The sequence below is a fragment of the Apodemus sylvaticus genome, chromosome 1 (genome assembly GCF_947179515.1).
Source record: "Apodemus sylvaticus chromosome 1, mApoSyl1.1, whole genome shotgun sequence".
Classification (NCBI taxonomy): Eukaryota; Metazoa; Chordata; class Mammalia; order Rodentia; family Muridae; genus Apodemus; species Apodemus sylvaticus.
In genome coordinates this window covers 142,542,455-142,568,629 of record NC_067472.1, presented here as the reverse complement: position 1 = coordinate 142,568,629, position 26,175 = coordinate 142,542,455, and the positions used below count along the sequence as shown (strand labels likewise).

Genomic DNA, 26,175 nt, shown 5'->3' with positions numbered 1-26,175 from the left:
GCGGGGGCGGTGGGCTGAGGGCGCGCGGAGCCTGCGGCGGGGACAGCGGCCCGGCGGGCGGAGGGGCGCGGGCATGGCCGCGCGCGGCCGGCGCGCCTGGCTCAGCATGCTGCTCGGGCTCGTGCTGGGCTTCGTGCTGGCCTCGCGGCTCGTCCTGCCCCGCGCCTCGGAGCTGAAGCGAGTGGGCCCGCGGCGGCGCCACAGTCCCGAGGGATGCCGGCCAGGGCAGGCGGAGTCGCAGCCTGGCGGCGCGCGGGGCGATGCGCGCGGGGCGCAGCTGTGGCCGCAGGGCTCGGCCGCGGAAGGCGTCCCGCGCGACAGGAACTTTCTCTTCGTGGGAGTCATGACAGCCCAGAAATACCTGCAGACCCGCGCCGTGGCCGCCTACAGGTGAGCCCCTTTTCGTGGATACCGTCGCCTGCATCCGGCATCCTGGCGGGCGGGCTGGGCGGCGTTACGGGTTCCCCGCAGGCTTCTATGGTAAAGCCAGCGACTCATCGCAAAGGCAGCGGGGCTTAGACGAGGATGGTGAGCATCTCTCAAGGGCAAGGCTTTGGGATTAGTTGAGTACGCTGGCCTCAGCCTGTGTGCCTCTCAGCCTCATCGCCAGGGAGACACGTAAGCTTTCTGTGGTCAAGACTTCTTTGTTAAAAGGAACGAGTCTCCCCCCGTAAGGTGGTGGGGGAAATTCAGTGTTGTACCTGCGATAGTAGAGGCAGAGGTATAATTTGAGTCTCTAAAATAGGCACTTTGTCATTTCGAAGGGAGAGCCCGCCTAAGTTAACCTGGCTAGGGCTTCTCCTCCGTACTGTACTTAAGATTCTCACTTTTGGTGAGAGTGTCCACTCCGCTTTTGAGCGCTCCGGTTTGTCAAGTAGAGCAAAAGAACCTTGAGGAAAAGCGGTTCGTGCGGTAGATGCAGTCAGTGTAAGACTGCAGCCTAGCGTGCCCCAGCTCAGGCACAGAGGTGTATGCGTGGTAGGAGGTAGCTGGGCCCTAGTAGGCTAAATGAGTCGGTAGAAGTGGCAGCGATCATGTTCAGGATTAACAAAGGGATTAGCCAAAGCTGCCTTTGGAAAGGAGATGGTTTTGGAATGGACGACATTGGAGTGAATCTGAAATACAAGAGGGGTGGACCCAGGTGACAGAAGGGACTCGGTGGGGATTTTGTGTGTGTGTGGTACAGAAACCTTTACTGGATGGGTGACGTTTGGCATTCTTCCAGGCACAGAAACAGTGGCAGGAATGGTTTCAGAGCACAGATGTTCTGGAGCTGGGCTTTCTGAACAGGGCTATACTAGTTGCCATTTGTTTTAAATTTATAACTTTGGCTCTTAAGTCCAGTTTCTGGTCTAAGTTTTCAGACAGCAGATGGTATAAGAAAGCCAGCATAGCTGTATCTCTCCTTTCTTTAAGTCCAGTGAGGGAATGAGAAAAGGGGCGGCCACTATTCCTGCTGCTAATATCAAGAGGCCGCCTCGTGCTAAGAACAGTTCTGAGTGGCCAGAGGCCACAGGTGGCAGGCTGTGTGTGGACTAATGAGTAGTTTGAGAACCAGTAGATGAGAGTTCTCTCCCAGATGTTCTTTGACTTAGTATCTTTGTCAAAAATTGAGGGGCAGATGTGGTGGCCCAAGTCTTTAAGCCCAGCACTTAGGAGGCAGAGCAGGTGGATCCCTGTGAGTTCCAAGCTAGCCTGGCCTGGTCTACATAGAGTTCCAGGTCAGATATGACTAACATTGAGACCCTTCTCAAAAAAAAAAAAAAGTTAAGCAAACAAATAAACAAAAAATGAGAAAGGACCCCTCCCTCCAGGTGGCTCTGTAGGTAAAGGCGATTGTTACTAAATCTGACAGCCAGAATTTGGTCCTCAGAAAGATCCCACAGGGTAGGAGAGAGCTGACTCCCCCAAACTGTCCTCCTGACTTTCACACCTCTGCCATGAGGTACATTGGCACTGTCACACAACATACACACAATAGATACTTGTAAAGAAAATAAATGCCCTTTCAGTAATAAGATTAAACTGAGGAAAAGACCACTAAAGTGTGCTGTGGGTTTGAAAATAAATCCGTGAAATTCCAGTTTAGTGACAGATCACATGAAATCACAACTCTGGAGACAGTTGCCAGAGTAGTTGCTCAGATAGATGGTATGACTTCTTACCCCTCCGAGTATTTCTCCTGCTTATAAATTCAGTTTACACAAGTCAGCACCAAGAGGTGTATATGCAGTGCACACTGTTTCGGAGTTGACCATGGTTTCCCAAAGCCTATCTTGCCAAGTTAAGTGTGTGTCATCCTTTTGGTCCCTTTTCTTTAGTGTTAAGAGTTTCTCATTGTCTTCTTTTAAGCAGTGGGACTTAATCTTTATCTGTGATCTGAAGAAAGCGAAGCACGCGGAGAGCCGCTCCCTGCTGCTCAGGGTCCCTGCCTCTCAGCCTGTCAGCCCTGTAGTTAGATTTCCTTAGGGAACATCCAGAGAAGGCCTGAATTGGGAGAGGTGGGTTATGAGGTTGTTGGTTATTATTAGTGTGCTGGGTTTTGCCGCCTGGCCCAGAAGCCCACAGTGAGCGTCCGTGTGCAGTACTGTGTGAAAGTCGTTTGATTTTTGACTCTCGTAGCATAAAAAGTGGAGCCTGGGTTTTCGTGCCACCACACCAGGCTCAATCATCCTCCTGTGAGAAACTCCTGGTGTTCAAGAGGTAGAGGCCGGCGGGTTAGAAGTTCAAGGCCCCTCTGCTACATGAGACTTGGTCTTAAAAAAAAAAAAAAAAACTCCTTCAGTTTGCTGGCCTCATCTCTTCCTCCTCCTCCTCCAATTTAATAAAACAACTGTTTGGCTTAGAGATGAAGGAGATGCCAACACTTAGTAAGAGGGCATTGTGATATAAGATTGATAATGTCAGAATTTACTAGTAGCTAGCAACCTTTTCCTTCTGGGGACTGAGATCCAGGGGGGAGCTAAGAGGCCCTTGAAAAATCCAGGAAGGTATCCTTGTCTGGACTAAAGTTATTGTAGTGCAAGGCTTTAATGTTTAGAACAACTCCGTTTGTGTATGCTCTCACTTTGTAGACCTGCTGTGCACCTGAAGTGCTGCTAGGCCCCACCGAGCAGTGGTAGCTAATAGGAGACACAAAACAGTTTTAAAAGCAGGCAGAATGGAACTCAGAAGTGCAGGGATAGAGACCAGCTGGAGCCAGCTTTTGTAGATCCTGTGTGGCTGCCTCGCTGTTGAGCTCACAGGAGTGATCCTGGCTCATTCAAACATATAAGTGCACTTAGGTACAGTTCAGCCCTTTGTAAAACAGGTAACCCGTGTGGCCGGTTCAGATCCAAAACCTGCGTCTGAAGGCAAAGCAAGTCACAGGTTTGTTCTGCTAGGTGAATTAAAAGGGACAGGCTCTAAAAAAGGGTTTGGGCTAGGGATGGGAGAAAATAGAACAGAGGCTGGGCAGGGTGCTGTCCTGTCTGTATTAGCTGGTTGTGAAGGCTTTAGAGAAAGGGGCATTTGTACCCCCGGGTCAGATAGTGAAAGACTGGTTGTGTGACCATCACTGATAAACGTATTGACAACGGGTAAGCTGGATGCTGAGAGGCAGAAGCCAACTTGGAAGGAACCTCAAGAAGACCATAAAAGAAGGAACTGGGTCTGCCTGTTCAGACTCATGGAGTCACATTCTGAGTGAGTGGAAAAGCCACTTGAGGCTTTGAGCAGAAAGGGAAATGGGTAGCTGAGACTATAAATAAATATAGAAAATAATTTGTGTAGGCTCATTTGCAAAGTTATTTGTCTATTATGTATTTTTACTTTAAAATATCATGATTCATATGTAGTAATTTGGTGTGTTAATTATCAAATTGATTGGGTGTCTGGAGTTACGAACTGTAGTTCATATTTTCTTGATTTTTTTCCTTAGTTTTAAAAATTATACAGAGGCTAAATAGCCAAATAATTTAACCTGCCATTTCCGTTGTTGTTGTTATTGTTGTTGTTGTTGTTGTGTATGGGTGTTTGCCTGTGTGTATGTCTGTGTACTATGTGTGTGCCTGGATCCAAGGGGGCCAGAAGAGGGCCTCAGAGCCTCTGAGACTAGAGATGGTTGTGAACTACCATGCTGGTGCTGGGAACCAAACCCAGGTCTTCGGAAGAGCAGCCAGTGAGTGCACACCTTTGCTGTTTTGTTTCCTGAGACTCACTGTAATCCAAGCTCACCTTGAATTCTTAGTGATCCCCCTGCCTCTCATCCTCCTGAATGCTGGGACTGCAAGCAGAAATCACTACTTCCTGCTCCCGATTTTAGATTTCCCTCCTTAAGGTCAAAAAGGTATTTTCGAAAGGTACTGTCCGGAGAAAATTTTTTTGAGCATACTGGAAAAATAACTTTATCACTCTTATCTCTTTGGAGTTTTCAAAGGAGACAGGGTCTCATTAACTTGTCTAAACTGGCCTTGAACTTGCCTTAGCTTCCAGGTAGTTAGGATTGCAGCCTTTGTCACCAGGCCAGTCCTGTGTGTGTGTGTGGGGGGGGTGAGTTGGGAGGAGGGGATTTTTTAAAGGAAGTATTTCTTTTTCTGCTTTGAGAAGGAAAAGACAGTCCAAACCACATCAGGTGGCTTAGAACTGCTCCAGCCTCCAAGGCATCTGTGCTCATACAGTTTAAAGTCTTAAGACAAGAAATCTTGTTAAGTAGCTGAGGATGACCTTCAGGTTGATATTCTTCTGCCTCAGACTCATGAGGCCTGAGATCACAGACCTGTTGCTGGCATATCTAGCTCCTTTTTCCTCATCTGTTTTTAATGCTCAGAACACTGAACTTCATTTGGAGATAATAGCCCAATTAGTAAAGTGCTTGCCCGGTACAGGGACCCGAGTTCTAGTCTGGGCCCCAGGTGTGGAGGTGGGGACGGCAAGAGTGGGGAAGCAGGGCAGAGGACTGTATCGGATTCCCAGGGCTTACCTGACAGCCAGCTCAGGCCAGTGAGAAACTGTTTCAAGAAGTGGACAGCTTTCTTGAAGATGATGCCTGAGAGTGTTTTCACTCTCGTGCAACACACACACACACACACACACACACACACACACACACACACACACACACACACACATACATTCACTCACTCACTCTGAAAAAACATTGAGCTATCTTAACCCCTATAGCTATTTGGATCGTACTGCCTGGCCTGAAGATGGGTGACAGGTTTTTCTTGGCTTTCCTATTTACTTCCCCTGAAGATGTGATTGGCTGCCCGTTTCTGTCTAGGAATGATTGGCATTAGCGTGTGGAGGGGTGTGGGAAGAAAGGGTGAGAACAGGACTCTTACTCAAGATAGCTCCTATCAGTTAATGGCCTTCCTAATGCATAGAAAGAAGGCCGACTGTTCCTCTTGTCAGCCTTAATGAGCTTCTCCATAGCCTATCAGTACTTTCCTTATTTCTTGAGCTAGGTAAACTTGAAACAGGCCCCTTGCTCTCTTCCACACAGTTCATTTTAGCAAGTGTTTGGAAGGTGTTTACCTGTAAAAATCCAAATAATCAACTTTTAGGTGTGCTTTGGAGCACAACTAATTTCAAGTTATGAATGACATGTAGAAAGAGACTGGTAAAAGATGTGGTCTGGAAATGAGTGTGATTTTTATCTGTCTGTCGAGTGGGAGGGTCTGTGTTGTCAGAACTCCTGGGATCCGCGCGGTCGCCAGCAGGACTCGAACATTTTTCACTGTTGGTTATTGAAAGATTACTAATACTGGGCTGCAGCCGCACAGAGCCTAGTTTAGATGAAGAACTGAAGGCTGTTGACTGACAAGGGCTCACGAGGTGCCCACAGAAGTGTACAGAAGGAAGGGCACCGAGCAGGGCAGTCTGCCCGCACTACTGCCCTTTCTCCTCTTCTGAGCCTTGAAGAATGAGTAGGAGTTTTAGAGACAGTGACAATTTCAGGTTTCCTAAGTCCTGAAGTAGCAGGAAATGGTAGTGGTGGGTGATGAGAAAGGAGAGCCACGAGCTACTGGGAAAGTGACAGCAGGAACACCAAGGGCCTGTGAGGGAAGGCACCTGTGTGCTATGGAGACCAACAGTATGATCAGCCATGGTATAGTCAAGGGGAAGCTTTTTATTGTAGGGGTGTGTGTGTGTGTTGAGAGAGAGAGAGAGAGAGAGAGAGAGAGAGAGAGAGAGAGAGAGAGAGAGAGAGAGATAGATTATGAGTCCACAGCCAGAGGCATCTGAAGAGTCCAGAGCAGAGATTGGAAGTAGACTGGACACCCAGAGTGTCTAGGGCTCTCTGAGAGCAGAGAGTGATAGCCAGGATAGAGGACAGGGCAGCTGGAGAGAAGCAGGAGCAAAGGAACTGAGGGCCCCGCATAGGGAGGGTAGCATAGGGAGGGTAGCATAGGGAGGGTAGCATAGGGAAGGTAGCAGAAACTGGGGAGCTGGATGGAAACCTGGGAGCTGGGGGGGGGAGTGTGTGCAGCTAGGGAGGCGCTGAAAGGCTGGGGGAGTGTTAATAGGCACCACAGGTACAGTCCTTTCGGTAGGGGAAGGCCTGTGATGCAGGCTTTTACCTGACCACCAGAAATCCTCCTACAGCGCATCAGTCCATAGAGTTAAAAGGTTGAGCCCATTTCTGAATATTTGGATCACCTTTTGGAGTTTGGGGAATTGGAGTTTCCTCTGGGACGTGACATGCGCCAGTCTCAGGAACCTGAGTTTTGTAGAACTGCCTGCTTGAGAGTAGTTGATGGGATCTGTGTTTGGAAGTTCAGCTAATAGTCTTGCTCTTTGGAGACTGGTTGTATTAAGCTTCGTTGAGTTTGTTTCTAATGGCAGTGTCTACACGTAAGTGTGCGGGATCTGTGATAGTAAGCAAAATCTCACAGGAGGTTAGAGTCAGGGTATTTTGGTTTAAGAGTTAAACCCAGTCACAACCTGAAGGAATTTTTATGTTGCCAAGCCAGGCAGGCAGAGGGCAGGTGGAAGCGGGTGAAGTGTGTGCGAGGCTGCCTCTTTATCTGAGAGGACTGTTTCCTGGGCCTTATCGTCGCTCCAGCCCTCTCTGTGAAATAAAAGGAGATAACCAAAGAACAAGTGCCAGTGAGAAGATAGGCTGGCCTGGGAGGCCACAGAGGTAGGGCCACCTGTTTGTCCACTTGGCTGGGACTCAGGAGCCACCCGTCCTTGCTGGCCCTGAGTTTCCTGCGATATCCGCAGTTTCCTGGGGTAATGATACTTCAGAGTCCTCACCTGATAAGAGTGAGCGGCCATAAGCAGCCTGGGATTGTTGAGTAAAGGGTGGCTGGTGGCAGCTGGTGAACAGGCTGATTCTAGGTAGCACCTCGCCGCATCAGGACACCGAGGTGCAGGAGCAAGCCTGGGGTGGGTTTATTGTTTGCATAACTTCTCTCATCTTTTTTTTTTTTTTTTTTGTGCCTAAGAGCTGAAAACTTACATTTTGTTTATATATACTATATACTCATCCCACCCCCAACAAACAAACCATCAAACAAACAAAAACACTTATCTGGGCCTAGTAAGAACTGTAGCTCAAGAAAAAAACACAAGAACTTTAAGTATATAGCAGCAGTACAGAAGCAGTTCAGAGAGCTGTGGTACTCATCTGGAGACTGGAAGAAAGCCACCACACACCTTCTCTCATTTATACTCTGCGTTTTAATTCTTATGTTCCCAAAAAAGGTGTATTGTGGTCTCCTGGTGAGTGTCCTTACTGCTGGTTGTGAACCTGGGCTCAGGTGGACGGCTTTTAATACTTGGGAATGCCTGCTGGACTCCTGTCCAGACCCTTATTGAAGTGGGAAGTTGTGAGGAAAGGGCTTCCCTCCCCCCTTTTAGAATAAGGGTCAGTATATAATACAGCCCAACTGGGTATCTTCCTGCCTTAGCACTTACAATCCAGGTGCTTGGATTGTAAGGCAAAGATACACCTTTATACTTGCTTTCCCAGTCAGTCTGTGTTTAAGGGTCAGCAGTAAAGAGTATAGTTTAGCTTTTTAAAATATTTTCCCCACTGTTCTCTATTCTGTTTTTCCCATAACAGCTTGAGGTTACTCATGTCTTATGCACAGCGAGTCAGTTGACTTGAGAGGAAACCATATACCCAGAAACCACATACCCATAGGGATGCCCAGGGCAGTTAAAGTCGGGTTCCTATACTGAGAGAAAAACAGCCCTTGTCAGTGGCTGAGCCTTCACAGGTCCTCATCCTGCTCTGACAGTGGACAACTGCATCTTCCTTCTGTACACCACTTTGTGAGAGGACAAGTTAAGACTGCTTCCCCTCAAACTGCTTCCCACGGGCGCTTTGCCTGCCTTCCTGAGTGTGCCTGGAGGAGGATGTTCTCCTAGGACTTCATGTCTGGAGTAGCTCTTTATTTTTTTTTTTTTAATTTATTGATATATTTATTTACATTTCAAATGATTTCCCCTTTTCTGGACCCCCACTCCCCGAAAGTCCCATCAGTCCCCTTCCCTCCCCCTGTTTTCCCACCCAACCCTACCCACTTCCCTGTTCTGATTTTGCTCTATACTGCTTCACTGAGTCTTTTCAGAACAAGGGGCCACTCCTCCGTTCTTCTTGTACCTCATTTGATGTGTGGATTGTGTTTTGGGTATTCCAGATTTCTAGGTTAATATCTACTTATTAGTGAGTGCATACCATGATTCACCTTTTGAGTCTGGGTTATCTCACTTAGTATGATGTTCTCTAGCTCCATCCATTTGCCTAAGAATTTCATGAATTCATTGTTTCTAATGGCTGAATAATATACCACATTTTTTACATCCACTCTTCTGTTGAGGGATACCTGGGTTCTTTCCAGCATCTGGCAATTATAAATAGGGCTGCTATGAACATAGTAGAGCATGTATCCTTATTACATGGTGGGGAATCCTCTGGGTATATGCCCAGGAGTGGTATAGCAGGATCTTCTGGAAGTGAGGTGCCCAGTTTTCGGAGGAACTGCCAGACTGCTTTCCAGAGTGGTTGTACCAATTTGCAAACCCCACCAGCAGTGGAGGAGTGTTCCTCTTTCTCCACATCCTCACCAATACCTGCTGTCTCCTGAATTTTTAATCTTAGCCATTCTGACTGGTGTAAGGTGAAATCTCAGGGTTGTTTTGATTTGCATTTCCCTAATGACTAATGAAGTTGAGCATTTTTTAAGGTGTTTCTCTGCCATCCGAAGTTCTTCAGGTGAAAATTCTTTGTTTAACTCTGTACCCCATTTTTTTAATAGGGTTGTTTGGTTTTCTGGAGTCTAACTTCTTGAGTTCTTTATATATATTGGATATTAGCCCTCTATCTGATATGTAGGATTGGTGAAGATCTTTTCCCAATTTGTTGGTTGCCGATTTGTCCTTTTGATGGTGTCCTTTGCCGTAGAGAAACTTTGTAATTTTATGAGGCCCCATTTGTCAATTCTTGATCTTAGAGCATATGCTATTGGTGTTCTGTTCAGAAACTTTCTCCCTATACCGATGTCCTCAACGGTCTTCCCCAGTTTCTTTTCTGTTAGCTTCAGAGTGTCTGGCTTTATGTGGAGGTCCTTGATCCATTTGGATTTGAGCTTAGTACAAGGAGACAAGGATGGATCAATTCGCATTCTTCTGCATGTTGACCTCCAGTTGAACCAGCACCATTTGTTGAAAAGGCTATCTTTTTTCCATTGGATGTTTTCAGCCCCTTTGTCGAGGATCAAGTGGCCATAGGTGTGTGGGTTCATTTCTGGATCTTCAATCCTGTTCCATTGATCTGCCTGCCGGTCACTGTACCAATACCATGCAGTTTTTAACACTATTGCTCTGTAGTATTGCTTGAGGTCAGGGATACTGATTCCCCCAGAATTTCTTTTGTTGCTGAGAATAGTTTTAGCTATCCTGGGTTTTTTGTTATTCCAGATGAATTTGAGAATTGCTCTTTCTAACTCTGTGAAGAATTGAGTTGGGATTTTGATGGGCATTGCATTGAATCTGTATATTGCTTTTGGCAAAATGGCCATTTTAACTATATTGATCCTTCCGATCCATGAGCATGGGAGGTTTTGGGAACCCCGAACAACAGGACAGGTTTGTGAGGTGTCCTGCTGCCTCCTAGACAGCTTACAGCTGAGAGGTCTGAACACAGGAGCTTGCCCCAGCTGAAGCTTCCTTCTGGTCCCGGCCTGCCCTCCCGCTTGGCCTGGCTCCCCTTCCTCTCTCTGAGGGCATTCTCGTGCTCACATTCTCCTTATGCATGCATGTTGGTTGCATGCTCTTAAACTCTTTCCCTAACAGAAAGGACTATGTATATTCAGTTCCTAGAACCTGCTGACCTCCTGCTTAGGCTGCAGCCACTGAGCCACAAGCCTGAGAAGCTGTGTCCTCCGGGATCTTAGCCTCCAGGCCGAGCAAGCACTCTGTATCGAGCAGGCGACCTGTAAGAGTGCTTTGTGAATAGAAAGTCTTCCCACCTTTCTAATTAGGGAAATTAGTGTAACTATTAAAATGTAGAAACTGTAAAGGGAGGAACTTGATCTCACGCCACTTTTCTTTGATTTGCCTGTTGGATAAGATTATTACAAAATAAACTGCTCTGTTGTCTTTCTGTTTTTCTTGTTACACAAAGCTTCCCCTGGGGAATTCTCCCCACCTCCCGTAAATATATCTATCTATTATAGAAGATGTAGAAAATACAAAGAAAATGAAATGTTTTAATTTCAAATTTTTTATCTTAAAATTTTTAATTTTGAGATTATACTTACATTTACCCCTCCAAACCTTCCCATGGGGCCCCCCATCTCTTTCAAATTTATAACCTCTTTTTTTCTTTCTTTCTTTTGTGTGTGTGTGTGTGTATGTGTGTGTGTGTTCCTAAATACATAACCACCTGCTCAGTCTCTATGATGGAACTTGTCTGTATATGGTTTTAGGACTGCTCCTGTGGTATTGGGTAACTAGTTGGCGTGCCCTTCCCTGGGAAGACAGTCACACACACACACACACACACACACACACACACACACACCCCACAGCCCTCAGCAGCCCTCAGTTGCCTGCCGTTCTTTGCCTCGCTTCCGCAGTCCGTGTTAGCCTGTTGTTGTCCTCGTTCAGGTCACTTAGGGAGCCATGCTGGTAAGGCTTTGTTTTAGGTGTGTGTGTTTTCCCTGCATGTACGTTTGTGTACCACATGCATGCCTTGTGCCCAAGGAAGCCAGTCGAGGGCAAATGCTCTTGATGGTTGAGCCACCTGTCAAGCTCCTAAATAAGTATTTTCAAATTCCCCACGTGAAACAACCACAGTGAGTACTTTGGGGTAGAGCTGTACCTTATTTCTGAATGTTTAGTAAGCCATGGTATGTGTGTGTAGTCTTCCCTGCGTTAAGTTGAGTGGGGTAGGCACAGAGTCCAGGCTCTTGGACCTGCTAGGCTTACACTGTATCACTTGCTACATCCTTGGCCCTTTCTGCCTGCCTTGTAAACTCAGCCATGCGTTACGGCTGCTTACCCAGGACAATGTCGGTACTGTAGTTTTTCTTACAATGATACTGACTAGACCTGCCAGCTGTCTAGCTGCAATTTGTACTGTGGTTTAATCTGTACAGGGGTAGCGTTTAGAAACTTGGGGAAATAGAAGATTCCCTTGGCTCTCTCACATTTCAGCTGTCTTATCTGGGCCGTAGGAAGAGTTGGGTATCAGACCGTTGAAAATTGAGCTTTCTGGCAAGGACCTTTGCAAATGTTCTGTCATTTCCATTGAGAGCCCCAGGCAACAAGTGTGTTGGTGGCCAAGTGGACATTTGCTTATTAAAATCATGGAACTTGACCTGTTTTGATCACTGAAGGGCAAGTTTGCTCGTTCAGCAGTATTGCCTTCAATTTGAAATTATGAATATGTTCCTTCCTCTCCCTCCCACAGAGCAGTGAATTGAGTTATGTTCCAGAATGCACTCACTTTGTGGAACCTAATTGAAACGATCACAACTTCTTAAGATTGGGAGGTTTGCGAAGAATTCATAATGAGAAGATTTTCCTCAAACCACCCTTCAATTAGAATAGAAAAGACTACAAGAGGCTTGCTCTGGGTTACCTAAAAAGGACTGGATAATAATTGGGTGGGGTCACCAAAACAAAACAACAACAACAAAACCCTGCAGAGGAGCTTTTAAGGATGGATTGAGATTGGATTGTCTGTTTTAAAATTGCTTTCTCTTCTTGGACAAATCACTGCATTTCAAGTCACAGTTGGGACGTTAATTGCGTCCGTGACTGCTCTGTTAGCTGTGCTTTCTTTCTGCCTGCATTCTGCCTGGGGCACTGGCACACAGTGCAGGCAGATTGAATCCTGATCTTCAGGCAAACAGGAAAGAGCCTAGTGTTGTGATAGAATTCTACCCTAAAACAATGTCTGAAATTGAGACAATTCAAATACAGTACGTGGCTTGAGGGTTAGGTTTTCAGGCAGAGATATGAGACTTTCCACATGACCATCGCTATAGTGCAGACACTTCCTGTCTCTTACTTCTTTCCCTACCTAATTTGCCTTCTCTAACTATAAGTCAGACTGAGGCAGTGCTGGTCTGGAGTGAGGGCTCGCTCATCCTAGCAGCGCGCTTGCAGAGCCCATGCCCTGCAGAAGACCGTTCTGTAATAGGCTGGGTCTTTGAAGACAGGAATGACCTTAACTGCCCCTTCTCCCCACTAGCATCTTCTTGCTCCAGAGTTTTTGTGACTTTGTATTTTTTGTGATTTTGCTGTAGTGTTACTTAGAACTTGGTCTGTTTTAGTAATCACATGTTTGTGTAGAAACACAACAACTTATTTATACTGATAGGCGATAAGTTGCTTTCATCCTCACCTTTTTAAAATTTCCTCCTAAGGTGGTAGACATTATTTAGCATTAACTTACATTTCAGGAGCACCACAAGTTATAGTATATTCCAACACATAGAGCCTCTGACTTTCCCTATGAATAATTATTCTCTTTTTGTGCTTTGAGTAACTGGGTTTTCTTCATGTACAAATTGTAGAAAGTATGGCTGGGCTGGTGGACAGTTCTGTGACACTCAACCAGAAGTGATTTTTGTCCTTTGGCAAACATATCACACAGCACCTGTAAGTCACCTGCTATATAGAAGGGTCAGTTCTCATTCCAGGTGTTCATTGACCTCCGTTGTGTGCCAAGAATTGAGATTACTTACATTTTCAAAGAATTTTTGTGACTGAAAGAAAACAAGAAAGCCCAAACATTACTGGACAGCAGACTTAGGGTTCCTTGGCTTAGAAGGGTCGGGTACACTGGCTGCCTGTGGTTAGAGGAGTGTGGGGAAGTGTTTTCTCCTGCAGTGTGACCACAGCAGAGTTACATATAGGCTGAGACAGTACGATGGGGAATTGAACCTCTGGCCTTGCACACCCCGAGCAAGCACTCTACCGTTAGCCTGTATCTACAGTTCGAGACTTTAATTCTTCTCCCCGCCCGCCCACAATCAGCAGGGCCTCACTATGTACCCTTGACTGGCCTAGAACTCGAAGAGATCCACCTGCTTCTGCCTCCATAGTGCTGGGATTAAAACAACACACCACCATGTTGGGCCTTTTTGTTTGTTTGTTTGTTTGTTTGTTTGTTTTTTTCCGAGACAGAATATTAAATATACTACAAATTGAGCATCTCTAATGTGGGAATTAAAGTGCTCTGAAATAGGAGACTTTTTGAGTGTAGCGTTCAGTTCTACCAGTGACAGGTTCAGACCATTTGGATTTTTAGATTAGGGGTACTTGACTGGTATATCCACATTTTTTTAAAAGATTTATTTATTTTTATTATTTATTATATGTAAGTACACTGTAGCTGTCTTCAGATACTCCAGAAGAAGAGTCAGATCTCATTAGGGATGGTTGTGAGCCACCATGTGGTTGCTGGGATTTGAACTCAGGACCTCTGGAAGAGCCGTCAGTGCTCTTAACCGCTGAGCCATCTCTCCACCCCCTTCACATTTTTTAAAATGTGAAAAACATACTTTTTAAAATGTAAAAGTGTTTAAAGGATATTCTTCCAGTATTTTATTTGTTGTCATATTTATATTGGAAGTAATCCGTATAAATGAATGATTGTAGCTAAATTACCTAAGTTCTTAGCAGTAGCCTGAAGCAAAGGAAAGGACATTATGACGGCCTTAAATTAGTTGTTCTCAACTGGATACTTTGTTTCCATTTAGTTGGTCACTGATCTTTCCTCTGTTTGGCCTGAACCAGCTCCTTTTAAACCTCAGACGGTTACCTATGGCTTATTTCGATTCAAATCACTACCCTGGGGGTATACATGCCTTTTCTCCAGCTGTGTTTGATTTGGTGCTTCCCAAGGCATAGCACAGAAGACTCCTCTGGTTGGCTGGAGCTCTACTTCTGCTGAGTTTGCCTCTGTCTCTGGACGAGCATCTGCCATGCTCTGCACCCTGGCTGGGCCGCAGCACCCTGGGACCTTACCCTGCCTCAGGGAAGCGTTCCTTGTTCAGGACCTGCTTTGTCTGTGTGCTCCTTTCTCTCAGAAAGCTGATAGCATCCACACACGTGGCCATCCTGACAGGGTCTGTCTCTGACTGCTCATGACTCCTAGCTGTGTTTTAGTTCACCAGCTAGTTTAGTCATGCTTGGTGCTTGAGGAACTTCGCAACAAGCTTTGTTGACTGGAAAATTTTATTTTTGTCATTTGTTTATTTTTTACATTTTATTTACTTTGTGGGAGTATATGGGTGTGTGCATGCCACGGTGCAGATGCAGCAGTCAGGGGACAACTTGAGGAGTCAGTTCTTTCAACCATGTGGCCTCTGGGGACTGAACTCAGTTGGTGACGAGGTTGGCAGCTTGTTCCTTGGCCTGCGTAGCTGTCTTACAGAGCTGAGGAGTTGTTAGTGGGAGTGGATGAAATCTTACTGATGAAAGTTGACGACCTAGACCTTGCTGTGTCAGCTTGGTTTCAGCTGTAAGTAGAACTGAACAGTCTTTTAAGCATTATCACCCTTCCTTCAGTTGGGGTTCTTATGAAAATGAATCTGGAGTCAATGGAGTCTCAATTAAAGGAGGCAAGCAGACCAAATTTAAGCAGTCACATAATGATTCAAAATGAGCAGATAAATGCTTTTCTGAAAAGAACTGTCTTTTAATCTGTTTTTATTTTAATTACAGAACATGGTCCAAGACAATTCCCGGGAAAGTCGAGTTCTTCTCTAGTGAGGGTTCGGATACCTCTATACCCATTCCAGTAGTGCCCCTGAGGGGTGTGGATGACTCCTACCCACCCCAGAAGAAGTCTTTCATGATGCTCAAGTACATGCACGACCACTACCTGGACAAGTACGAATGGTTTATGAGGGCCGACGACGATGTTTACATCAAGGGAGAGCGTCTGGAGAGTTTTCTGAGGAGCTTGAATAGCAGCGAGCCCCTTTTTCTCGGGCAGACAGGACTGGGCACCACAGAAGAAATGGGGAAATTGGCCCTTGAGCCTGGAGAGAACTTCTGCATGGGGGGACCTGGCGTGATTCTGAGTCGGGAAGTGCTTCGGAGAATGGCACCACACATCGGCAGGTGTCTCCGGGAGATGTACACCACCCACGAGGACGTGGAGGTGGGGAGATGTGTCCGGAGATTCGCAGGCGTGCAGTGTGTCTGGTCATATGAGGTAAGAGCAGAATTCTTTATGTGGGAAAAACTGTTAATTTTGCCTTTTGAGTTCTTAGTTAAGCATAGGAAACTAGCAGTATCAGCCTCTTCAGGGTTAAAACTGGTATAAGTTATTGGTAAATGTTTTAGTCTTACTTTTTAATTTTTAAAATTCTCATTACCCAGATTTCCCCTGGCCTTTTAGACTGCTAGACCTTTAGAGTATGCCTCTGGACTTCTGATGTCTTTTAAAATAAATAATGGACTTGAGGCTTGAAGGAGACGTAGGATTTACTGATGGTCACAGTGACCTTTTTCCATGAAACCCAGAATCATCTGATTTCTGTTGATTCCACAAGACCTTCTGCAAGAGCATAGGCTACTTCCTTGTTTTCCATCTCCCAGAGGCTCGCACTTTCATCTGGTCAAGATGACCTCCACAGATCAGAAACTTACATGTTTTGAACTTATAAAATTGTCAGTGATGAGTAAAGGCCAGGAACTGTGTTTGGGAGCTAGGGTTGCAGCACAGTGGTCCGGCGTGGGCTGTGCCGTGTGCTTAGCATCCCTAGGGCATCTCTAGCACCAAAGAAAAATGCTTGTTATAAACCTTGACTCTTTATTTGTAAGTTTATGGTATACATGTTCCTTTCACACTAGGTGGCACACAGTTCTGAGTGAGCACATGAAAGCTATAAGGAAGTCTACTTGCAGGTCTTTGCTCTTTAATAAGAGAGCATGAGTTCATTTTGGGCTTTTCTGTTCTATCGGCACATGTATGCCTCTGGCCTGTCATTTCAGGATCAAATAATGGTAGTGTGAAATGGCTTGTTCTGTTTAGTCAGCTATTGGTTGTGAAGAGTAGAAGGAACTGCTTTGCCCAAAGCAAGAACTTGCCCTCCTGTGTGAGCCCTCAGCTCTTTCAAAAGGGAAGAAACATTCTCTTGCCCTTGCTTGCCTCTGCTGAACTGCAGCTTGCTTTCAAATGTCTTCCAATTATTTTGTTTCTTCTGCTTAATTTTTTTTAGGGAAACAACAGTTTTAAGTGTACAGGAATGGTCTTCATGTAATTTTTTTTAACTGTAAAATTGGGCAGTGTTTTATTTTCCTTCACATTTTAATAAATACTTTTTTTAATGTTGATTTATTGTTGTTTTGGTTTGGTTTTGATTTTTTCTTTTGTTTTTCTTTTTGTTTTGTTTTGTTGTGGGTTTTTTTTTGGGGGGGGGGGTTTCGAGACAGGGTTTCTCTGTGTAGCCCTGGCTGTCCTGGAGCTCACTCTGTAGACCAGGCTGGCCTTGAACTCAGAAATCCACCTGCTTCTGCCTCCCAGAGTGCTAGGATTACAGGCGTGTGACCACCGCCCGGCTTAATAAGTACTTCTTGATGACTGCACATGGGGTAAGGCTGCTTGGCAGTTCAGAAAGATCCCAGCGATGGTGTTTTCCTGACTGTGTAGTCTTCAGTAGTGAGTGGAATGACTTGTATGACGTCACTGTTAGACCAGCATTTACACACCCATTGTTTTCAGGATTGTTGGTAACTTGGGCAGACTTTCCCCAAATCACCTTGCCTCCTTGTGTCATGAGGCCCACCTAGTCATGTTCGCTTCAGTCACTGGACCTTTGGTGATCACACCCAGAGTTGTGTATAGTGGGGGTGGTGGGTTCTTTTTCACAGGGAGGATAGGCAGGCAAAGGTAGCTTTGAGCTCAGGGGGTGTGGCTTGGGTTGTTTTGAAAAGCATTGACCTAATGAACTTTTCATATTTAGATGGTTTTCTTGTAAAGCTATCACCAACAAAGCAGACTTTAGTAACTGTCCTCTTTCATGCCTTCCTTTTTGTTTTTCCCGTTTGATTAACTTTCAATACTTCTGTTTCTCCTTAGGCATGAACTTTGGGTAGAGACCTCCCATTTCTCTGCCTTTTCTTTTCGGTTTCTGCTTAATCTGTCCAGCAGGTAGGCGGGACTGCTCCCCGCGTAGTCTTCTCATATCCTTCTGCTTGGTGTTTCTCTTTTCATGCATCTTAATAGTCTTTTCCATTTGTATTTTCTCAGCATGGCACTGTTTATGGTAGAGTTTAGTCATCAAACCAGTCTTTTTTTTTTTTTTCCTTCTTTGAATGTTCATGGGCCTCCTGACCTTTCTTTCTCTTTTTCTCATGGTAATTCAAACGATATTCATATCATTTGTGGTGCAATTCAATATATTCATTTTGGGGCATGATGACAGTCTCAGAGCAGCTGTCTCTTCCCTCCCAGGTTCCAAAAACCTCTTAATTTCTGGGTGTCACTGGTCCACAAGCCTGCTTCATTCCCTTCCTGTAATATTTTAATTTTAAATTAGCAAAGGTGCATTTTAAATTCTAAGTATGATCTGAGGGAGCCCTTTAATCTCCATGAGCCTGACTGTCTCTGCCTGCTTCCATCATCGTATGGTTGGTCACCGGGCCAGGGGAGAGCTCTTTTGTCAATGTTGTAGTGAAGAAAGCTGTCTCAGGTATTGTTCTATTTTTGTGAAGAGACACCGTGACCAAGGCAATTTATAAAAGAATTCATTTAATTGGGCACTTGATTGCAGCTTCAGAGGGTGAGTCCAGGAGGACCGTGCTGGGGACACACCCAGACTTGCGCTGGAGCAGTAGCCGAGAGCATCCTGATGGCAGGCAGTATGCAGACAGACAGACAGGGCCTGTCGCGGCCTTCGAAACCTCAGTGGCACTCATAGAACTCCAGTGCCATTTCTTCTCCAGTAAGGCTGCATTCTCTAATCTTTTCCAAATAGTTCCATTAACTAGCAACCACGCAATCAAACTTGGCCTATGGGGGAGCCATTCTTATTTAAACCGGCACAAAGCCATTTAAGGATTTCATGCCGTGTTAAGTAGATTATAACTAGAAGTGTTTCTGCATTTCCCCATCCTTAATTAAATAGTTATGACCATAACATACTTCCTTGTGGTGAAAATACATAACGCTTTGTATATGTTGGGATGCTTTGTCTTGCTGGCATTCTAGAGGACAAGCTTGCTTTCAGTTTGTCGTTTTGAGACAGGGTCTCCTTGGCTGCTGAGGCTGATGGTGAGCTTGCTCAGTAGCTAAGACTGGCCTCAAAATGCTGATCCCTCCAGTGCAGGCATTACATGTATAAACCAGCACACACAACACTTTCATGTGTGGGTAGAGGTCAGGGTCTCACTCTGTAGTGTAGGCTGGCCTGAAACTCTGGTTGCAGGTATTGGCTACCATCCCACACAGCTCAGGGATTTTTTTTTTCTTTTTGAGAATTAGAAAAATAATTTTGTCTTGATGTAGTTGTCTTGATGTAGTCATCAATATCTTATAGATGCTACTAGATAGAGTCAGGATCTTGAAGTAAGTAGAGCAAGAACTGTGAACTTTGATTTAAATGAGTGTCAAATTGTAGGTGTAAAGTGGGGTCTAGAGCTCCAGGGCGTGAAAGACTGAGGGGTGTTATTTTATTCATCAGGAAGTAATCTGACTTCCTGATGGATTGGAATACCTGTGATGGATATTGTGGACGGACGCTCAGAGGATCTGATAGGCAAGCCTATCTCTCGGTGGTGTTTTCCTCTCTGCCTAGGGAGCCGGGTCAGTAACAGCAGCCACAGGCGGCTTCCCCAGGAATGCAAGGCAGGCAGGCAGGCATGTCCCTGCTGCTTTGCAGTTCTTTAAATGCCTTGTGATGACACTGATTTTCCTAGATTTTCCTGGCTGGCCCTCCCCTGCTCACGCCAGAGGTTCCTCCCTTCAGCTCTACCGGGTTCTGTGTGAGTTGCCTGCTCATAGTTTTGGCCCATGTTTCAGATGTCTGCCTTAGAGTTTTGTTCTCAACACAGTATCTTCTGGACTTTTGCTTTCTCTTACTGCCTTCACTGAATTATAGTGAAATCAATTTTTAAAAATTGACCAATTGTGAGCCTAACTCTAACATAACCTTTTATTTTATTTTTTATTAATGTGTGTGGGTGTTTACCCTCATTTATGGCTGTGTGTTCATAATGGATGTTCATTGCCCATGGAGGCCAGGGAGGAGGGTTGGATTCCCTAGAAAAGGAGCCACCATCTGGGAGCAGGAACTGAACCTGTGTCATCTGGAAGAGCAAGCAGCCAAAACTCTTAGTGACATTTTAGTATTTAAAGAAATTGTTCCTTCTTTGGGTCACACAGATTTTATCCTGCATTTTTCTGCTTATTTGAAAATTTTCCCTTCTTCATTCTTATTTTAAGAAATACATACAAAAACCATTTACCATTCAATCAGCCTGCCTGATACATGCACCCCTCCCCCATCACTAAGAAATTCCATGTTCAACAGTCAGGCAGGCAGGATTAATCCTTAAACTTCCTGTAAGATAATTATGTTAAGCTTTAAGTCTTGGAACATATTTATTTTGCTCTATTATAAGCCTAGCCAGAGGAGTAATTTTTTAAAAACTTGCCTTGAAGTAGAAATAACTCCTCAGGTAATAGCTGTGTAATTAAAATGACTCATGAGGAATAGTTGTCAAAACCAAAATAAGATTTATTTCTAAGCTTATTTTTTGATTATTGCTGGGACTTATTAATAGATGCTTTTTAAGCACATGTTTTTAAATGATTTTAGTTTCACAGAAGCTTAAATTCTGGTTAGGTCTAGTGCTTTTTACATGGAGTAAAGGCTGTGACCTCAAAGTACTCAAGAGTGTGACACATGATGTTGAAGCGTTGGAAAAAGTGATTTTGTGTGTGCTTGGGCTTTTTTTATTGGTTTGGTTTGGTTTTTTTGGTTTTTTGTTTTTCCAAGACAGGGTTCCCTATGTAGCCCCAGCTGTCCTAGAGCTCTGTATATCAGGCTGGCCTTGAACTCAGAGATCTGCCCGCCTCTGCCTCTGCCTCTGCCTCCCATATCCTGGGATTAAAGGCATGTGCCAGTCAGCTGCCCCACTTTAAACTTTTTTATTGAATCTTTGTGAATTAGTTTGCACCTACTCATCTTCCTGTCCCTTTGTATCCTCCCTCCACCCTTGCAATCTCCCCCATGCCCCCCAAAAATCCCCTGAAAACATCTCTCGGTGTAATCTATAGTGTGTTACGGTGTGTCATACAGTGTACTCTTGCCTAAACATCTTTACTTATAGATGTCCATTGCAATGAGTCATTGGTCTGGTATGACCACTCTTTCAGGACTCCTCTCAAATAATCCTGTTGTTGTGCTGTGTTGTGGAGATCCTGCAACTTTGGACTGCAAGACCTCCCCTCCATGTGCTTCAGCAGTTCATAGATGGGTACGTGTTAGGGTGAGCCGACTCAAAGCCCTGGATCAGGGACCTAGATGTAGCTGAGAAAGTTAGCCCACCAGCTCTCCCGCACCCACACTACCAGGGCAAACTCTGGCACTGCCCTGACTAGACCTGCAAATGCAGGTCCCTATAGACGCCAGCAGAGGGTATTGGCTCCACCAAGAACTGGGGTTATAGGCAGTTGGGAGCCACTCAGTGTGGGTACAAAACTGAAGTCCAGTCCTCTACAAGACCAGTAAATGCTCTTACCCACTTTTAGTCCTGGAGTGCAGTTCTGAAGGAAACTTATGCCTATATCTCACCTCTCGAGGGACTTCTAGGCTGCTCATTTTGACTGTGGTTGTAGACAAGGCTAGAGTAGATCCGGAAAATGAGTTGGATATAGGGTAAGTTCCAAGACCATATAGCCTACTGTTTGTATAGTCTTTCTGTTTGTCTTGTGCAGTGTTCTCTGGATTACTTCAGGCATTTAGTTAAGATTCACAGTCCTGAAAATGCTGCTTCTAGGCATTCTCACCAGAGCTCTATACTTTTATGGAAGACGTGTTTTTTATTTGTTTACTCTTCTCTTATTGATACCACCTAAGATCATCCTTTTCTTGGATGCCCAGTTCATAGCTTTAAGTGTCTTTTTTTCACTTAGATACATTATTCTGAGTATCTCTTTATACATTATGAAGTCAAACAAATTTTTAAAAAATTGTTAGGATTAGGATTAGGGTTATGTTCATTTAAAAAAATAAGATTTGTGCCTCTTTCATTAACTGTGCACATTTCTGGTGACCCTGGTGCAGAAAACATTCCTATTATTATTTAGATCATAGGAATAAAGAAAACATAGCCCCTTGTAGTGGTTGGAATGAGAATTGCCTCAATACGCTCATGTTCGACCAGTTCGCCAGTTGCAGAACTGTTTGGAAAGGATTGGGGTGTGGCCTTGTTGAAGAAGGTGTGTCCCTGGGGACAGGCTTGGAGATTTCAAAAGACTCTCTTGCCATTCCCTCTCTGCCTCAGACTTGAAAGATCAGTTTGCAAGCACTCTGCTATTCCTTCTGCCATGCCTTCACTCTGCCAACATGGACTCTAGCTCTCTGAAACCGTAGCCCCAGTTAAATGCTTCTTTTAGAAGTTGCCTTGGTGATGACATTTTATCACAGCAGTAGAAAAGTAAACCAAGACAATCTTACTCTCTCATACTCTAGAATAAATAGGCTGGAGTACAAAGAGACAGAGAACAAAGCGTGTGGTCTTAAGACAGCAGAATGATTAGCATGAGAAGTGGTGGATGGGGAGGCCAGGGTGGCACAGAGGTTGAGACACGGCAAGGTTGGGCTGGTGAGGACTTTGGTCACAAATAGGCCTGGGTTTGAATCACCATGCTTCTCATTTTAGCTGTGTGGTCTTGTGCAACAAGTTAGCTAACTTCTGGAACCTGAGTTTTTTGTTTTTTGTTTTTGTTTTTTTTCCAGAATGGAACAAGGGGAGAAATTGCCCACAGAGGGGCTCATCATATTGTGATGGGCATAACTAGAACAGGATAAGAGTTAGTCCTGTGACATGAGAGGCTGGTGAGGGTATCCTTGAGTCTTGCAAAACAGCCATTCAGAACTCATTCTCTGAGAACTCTACATGTGTAAATGTTGACCTGTATAGACAGGTATTTAACTGTAATTGGTAAAACAGCATTGAATTAGAATCCCTTTTTTTGGATTTGCACTTAGAACTGTTAGTTGCTTTGGGTCTGTAATTTGCTGTGCAAGTAAATCTTCAATAGTATCTCTGGAATAGTGTATAGGTGGATTGTGTTTGTGAGAAAGGCAGATTGGTGTATGTCTTTATAATTTGTGTGTCTGGTAGGCTTGTGCTGAAAGTATTCTAGGCTTTATTTCTTAATCACCTTTATTATCAGAAGGCTATCATTTTACCTACTAAGCCTGTTATGTGTAGTTAGTACAAGATGGTTTCTTTAGCAGAGGAGGGAGGATAGACATGTTCTTTTTCTTAAAAACCTTAAAATACTTTTTAGTATTTTCCGTATAGTTAAAAATTGAGATAGCAGATGTTATCACCTATATTCCTGCAGCAGAATGCCTACCTTTTAATGTATATAAGTACTCAAAGTGGCGTAGAAGTCATTTTGAAATAATAGGGATAAGGTGAGTCCTAAATTTTAAGAACTTTTTATCAACATCAAGATAAACTATTTGTACAGAAAAGAGCTTCAGTGTCCACTTGACAAATTGGCAGTGACCAGGACAGAACACTGATGTGCACAGGAGAGGAGGGCAGAACCGGGCGGCAGCTAGAGGAGCAATGTGAATTAGAGGTGCAGTATAAAAGGCTTTGGCAGCTTGGGCCTCTGCTTTCTCTAAAGATGATTAGATTTCTAGAATATTCTAATTTTAGTATATGTATTCTTAAGCATATGTTTAGGTTGCTTCAAAGTAACTATGACATCGTCCCAATTTTAAGAAGCAACAACAAATTTGAGTTTGTAGCTCTGACTTTAGTCATCCTTATTGGTACTTAATCTGGTGTCTTCAGCACAGCAAGTGAGAGAACAAAGGTGAGAATGACTTGACAGTGCATTAAAGGTGGCAGCGGGCGGCGTTACTGGAATTAGGGAAACTGGGTAAAATTGCTTAAGGTTTAGAAGAATGTTGTAAGTTGACATGTCTCAATCTTGTGCAACAGAGAATGTTTGTTTAATCAGAATGTTGTATATGTGTATGTATTTCAAGTACTGGAATTGTTTGTAGATCTCACACCAGGCTGGAGTTTAACATTACATGAGATTTGCTTGAATACCTTGAGAGGACCTGTTGTCTCTCCAAACCTAGACCTGGTGTCTTAGTGGGTGGATTTCCCTGTCTACTGTAGTACAGCCTTCTCTGACAGTTCTTTACCCACTAAACTTGTAGGCGTTGTCATTCATTTAGACTCAGAGAGCATTTCTTAGGAGGTAGTGGTATGGAACCACATAGAGCTTAGTACTGTTAATTTACATTTCCACGTGTCCTAGGTAGCAGAAAGGGAGTTTGACCTTGGTTTTTCCAGTAAGTGTAGACTGTAATTGGGTTTGGGGAAGCCAGGCTGGGTGTCACATGTCCCTCTGGGCTGTGCTTTATAAGGTTAATACTATTTACGTTCCTTTCTTCGCTCTGAGTCATGTTAACGCTCATGAACTGTATGGCCAGTACAAATGGGTGGGATTGAAGGACAGCGCTGTTACTCTGAACGACAGTGTGAGAAGAGCAGTCGCAGGAGCTGACAAACACAAAGGCTTGTCGGGATTGTGTTTCTGTGTTGGTACTGTCTCAGCTCTCAGCCCTCAGCCAGGCTAGCCTTAAATTCCCAGTTCTACCGCTGCTAGGACCACCACAAAGTAAAAACTAAGTGTTTGTTTACACAGTGTAGCTAGTAATCTCTCAGCTTTTCAGACTAGCTTCTAAGTAATTTAACGCTTATTTATGGACGGGTCACATGTTTCAGCAGTTACAAAGTGAGTCAGCATCTGCCAGCAGAGTCTCAGGGGGTAACATGTCTTAAATTCTCTCCAGTGTGATGGAGTGTGAGGAGGGCATCTCACCTTCTTATGTGAAGTCTGTAACTCCAGACCATGCAAGGCTAAACTAGAGTCTAAGGTATAGAACTTCCTCCAAGACACCTACCTGATCAGTGTTTCTTCCAGTATCAAGGTCTTTGTGACATGAAGATGTCACTCAATGTGGGCCTCTGGATTGGAAGAGACAGCTGGTGGGTTGTAGCAGAGTCTGCTGCTGGGGAGTAGTTGTGTACAAATGCTACCTTATCGTGGTGAAGCAGGATGTGAAACGGGGCAGGAGGTGCCACTCGCAGCACTTACAGCTGTTACTGGAAATGGCTTCAGAACATTTTTACTACATTTCAGTGGATGCGTGCCTGTGTGTGCCAGCTATGGTGTCTGTAGAGTCGGGATAATCCATGGAGTTGGTTCTCTCCTTCTGCCATGTGTCCCAGGTACCGAACTCAGGCAGTCACTTGGTGGCAAGCGCCTTAACTCACTGAGCCATCTCACCAGTCCCTCTAAAATTATTTCAAAATTTATAAAAGGTAGATCCAGGAGTGGTGGAGTTTAAGGTCCTCCTTAGCTATGTAGTGAGTTTGAGGATAGCCTAGACTGCTCCGTGAATCTGACTCCAAATGTGGGATGGGGGCAGTTAGAATACAGAGCCTTCCAAGCTGAAAGTGAAGGGCTTTTGCTGTGGTTGTCATGCCCTGTAGACTGTTCTGTGCTCTGGGAAACTGGGCAGAGCAATGCAGAACTGGATTCTCTTGTACAGGATGGGATTTGTAACTTTCTGACTTCTAGGAACTTGGAGACAGAAGAGGTCTTTGTTCTGGAGGCCACAGACTTCTAGCTCCATAAAGAGCTCCGCATTGTGCAAGATTATAATGTGCCATGTCATGCCTGTAAGCAGGGTGTGATGGGACCGCTGCAGCCAGCCCTGTTCCTGGGTAGCAAGACTGAGCGTTCGCAGAGCAGTTGAGTGCTGACATCAGGATGGGGGGGGGAGGCAACCCTGAAGGACTCTACTACTTTGGGGTAAAGAAATCTGTGCAAATTTATTTCTTTGATGCCTCATATTTATTTCCTATGCCAAAACCAAAAAATAAACAAAATCCTCCAAAAACAAGAATTGGGGGTTGAAGACTTAGGTCAGTGATAGAGCACTTACCAGACAAGCATGAGGTCCTATGTTCAGTCCCTAGATCCCTTCTCCTCAAAAAAGAAGGCTTAGTTTTACTTATAACAATGTAATTTAAAGCAGTAGAAGGCTTGATGGTAGATATTTATAATGGATACTTTAATAATTCAGGTTTCCACTTGCTCAGTTAGAGCACAGGGTCTATGGAAATGAGCATACCTAGGCAATACAAATGTGCTTAGCGTTTTAAATGATGTAAAAACAGTGCCTGTCTGCCCTGGACATAGAGACTGCGACCCTGTGACGGCACAGCCTTGCAGTCCTCATCTGTCAACTTCTCTGTGTGAATGCTAGAAAGCAAGGGACTCAGAAGAAGCAAACATGAGGTAGCGCAGGGAGGCTTAGAAGACCTGCAGACATTTTTTGGAGATACAGTCCATGGAGGGAGTCCCTTGTTTTTTAAAATATAAACAAGACTATATGGTTCTAAATCATTATTATAGTGGCTGACATCTACCTGTGACTGCAGTTC

The 26,175-nt window shown here is 44.7% G+C and overlaps 1 protein-coding gene and 1 pseudogene across 1 annotated transcript in view; one reads left to right on the top strand and one right to left on the bottom strand.

Moving 5' to 3' along the window:
- The window catches only part of Chsy1 (chondroitin sulfate synthase 1), a 66,315-nt gene continuing 40,140 nt past the window's right edge, over positions 1–26,175 (top strand). The window contains exons 1-2 of the mRNA XM_052161152.1: positions 1–390; positions 15,175–15,670. Coding sequence (XP_052017112.1) covers positions 74–390; positions 15,175–15,670 — 813 coding nt within the window. The 5' untranslated portion in view covers positions 1–73. The remainder of the gene's footprint in view (positions 391–15,174; positions 15,671–26,175) is intronic.
- On the bottom strand, positions 16,926–17,877 carry LOC127667820 (ribosome biogenesis protein NSA2 homolog; annotated as a pseudogene).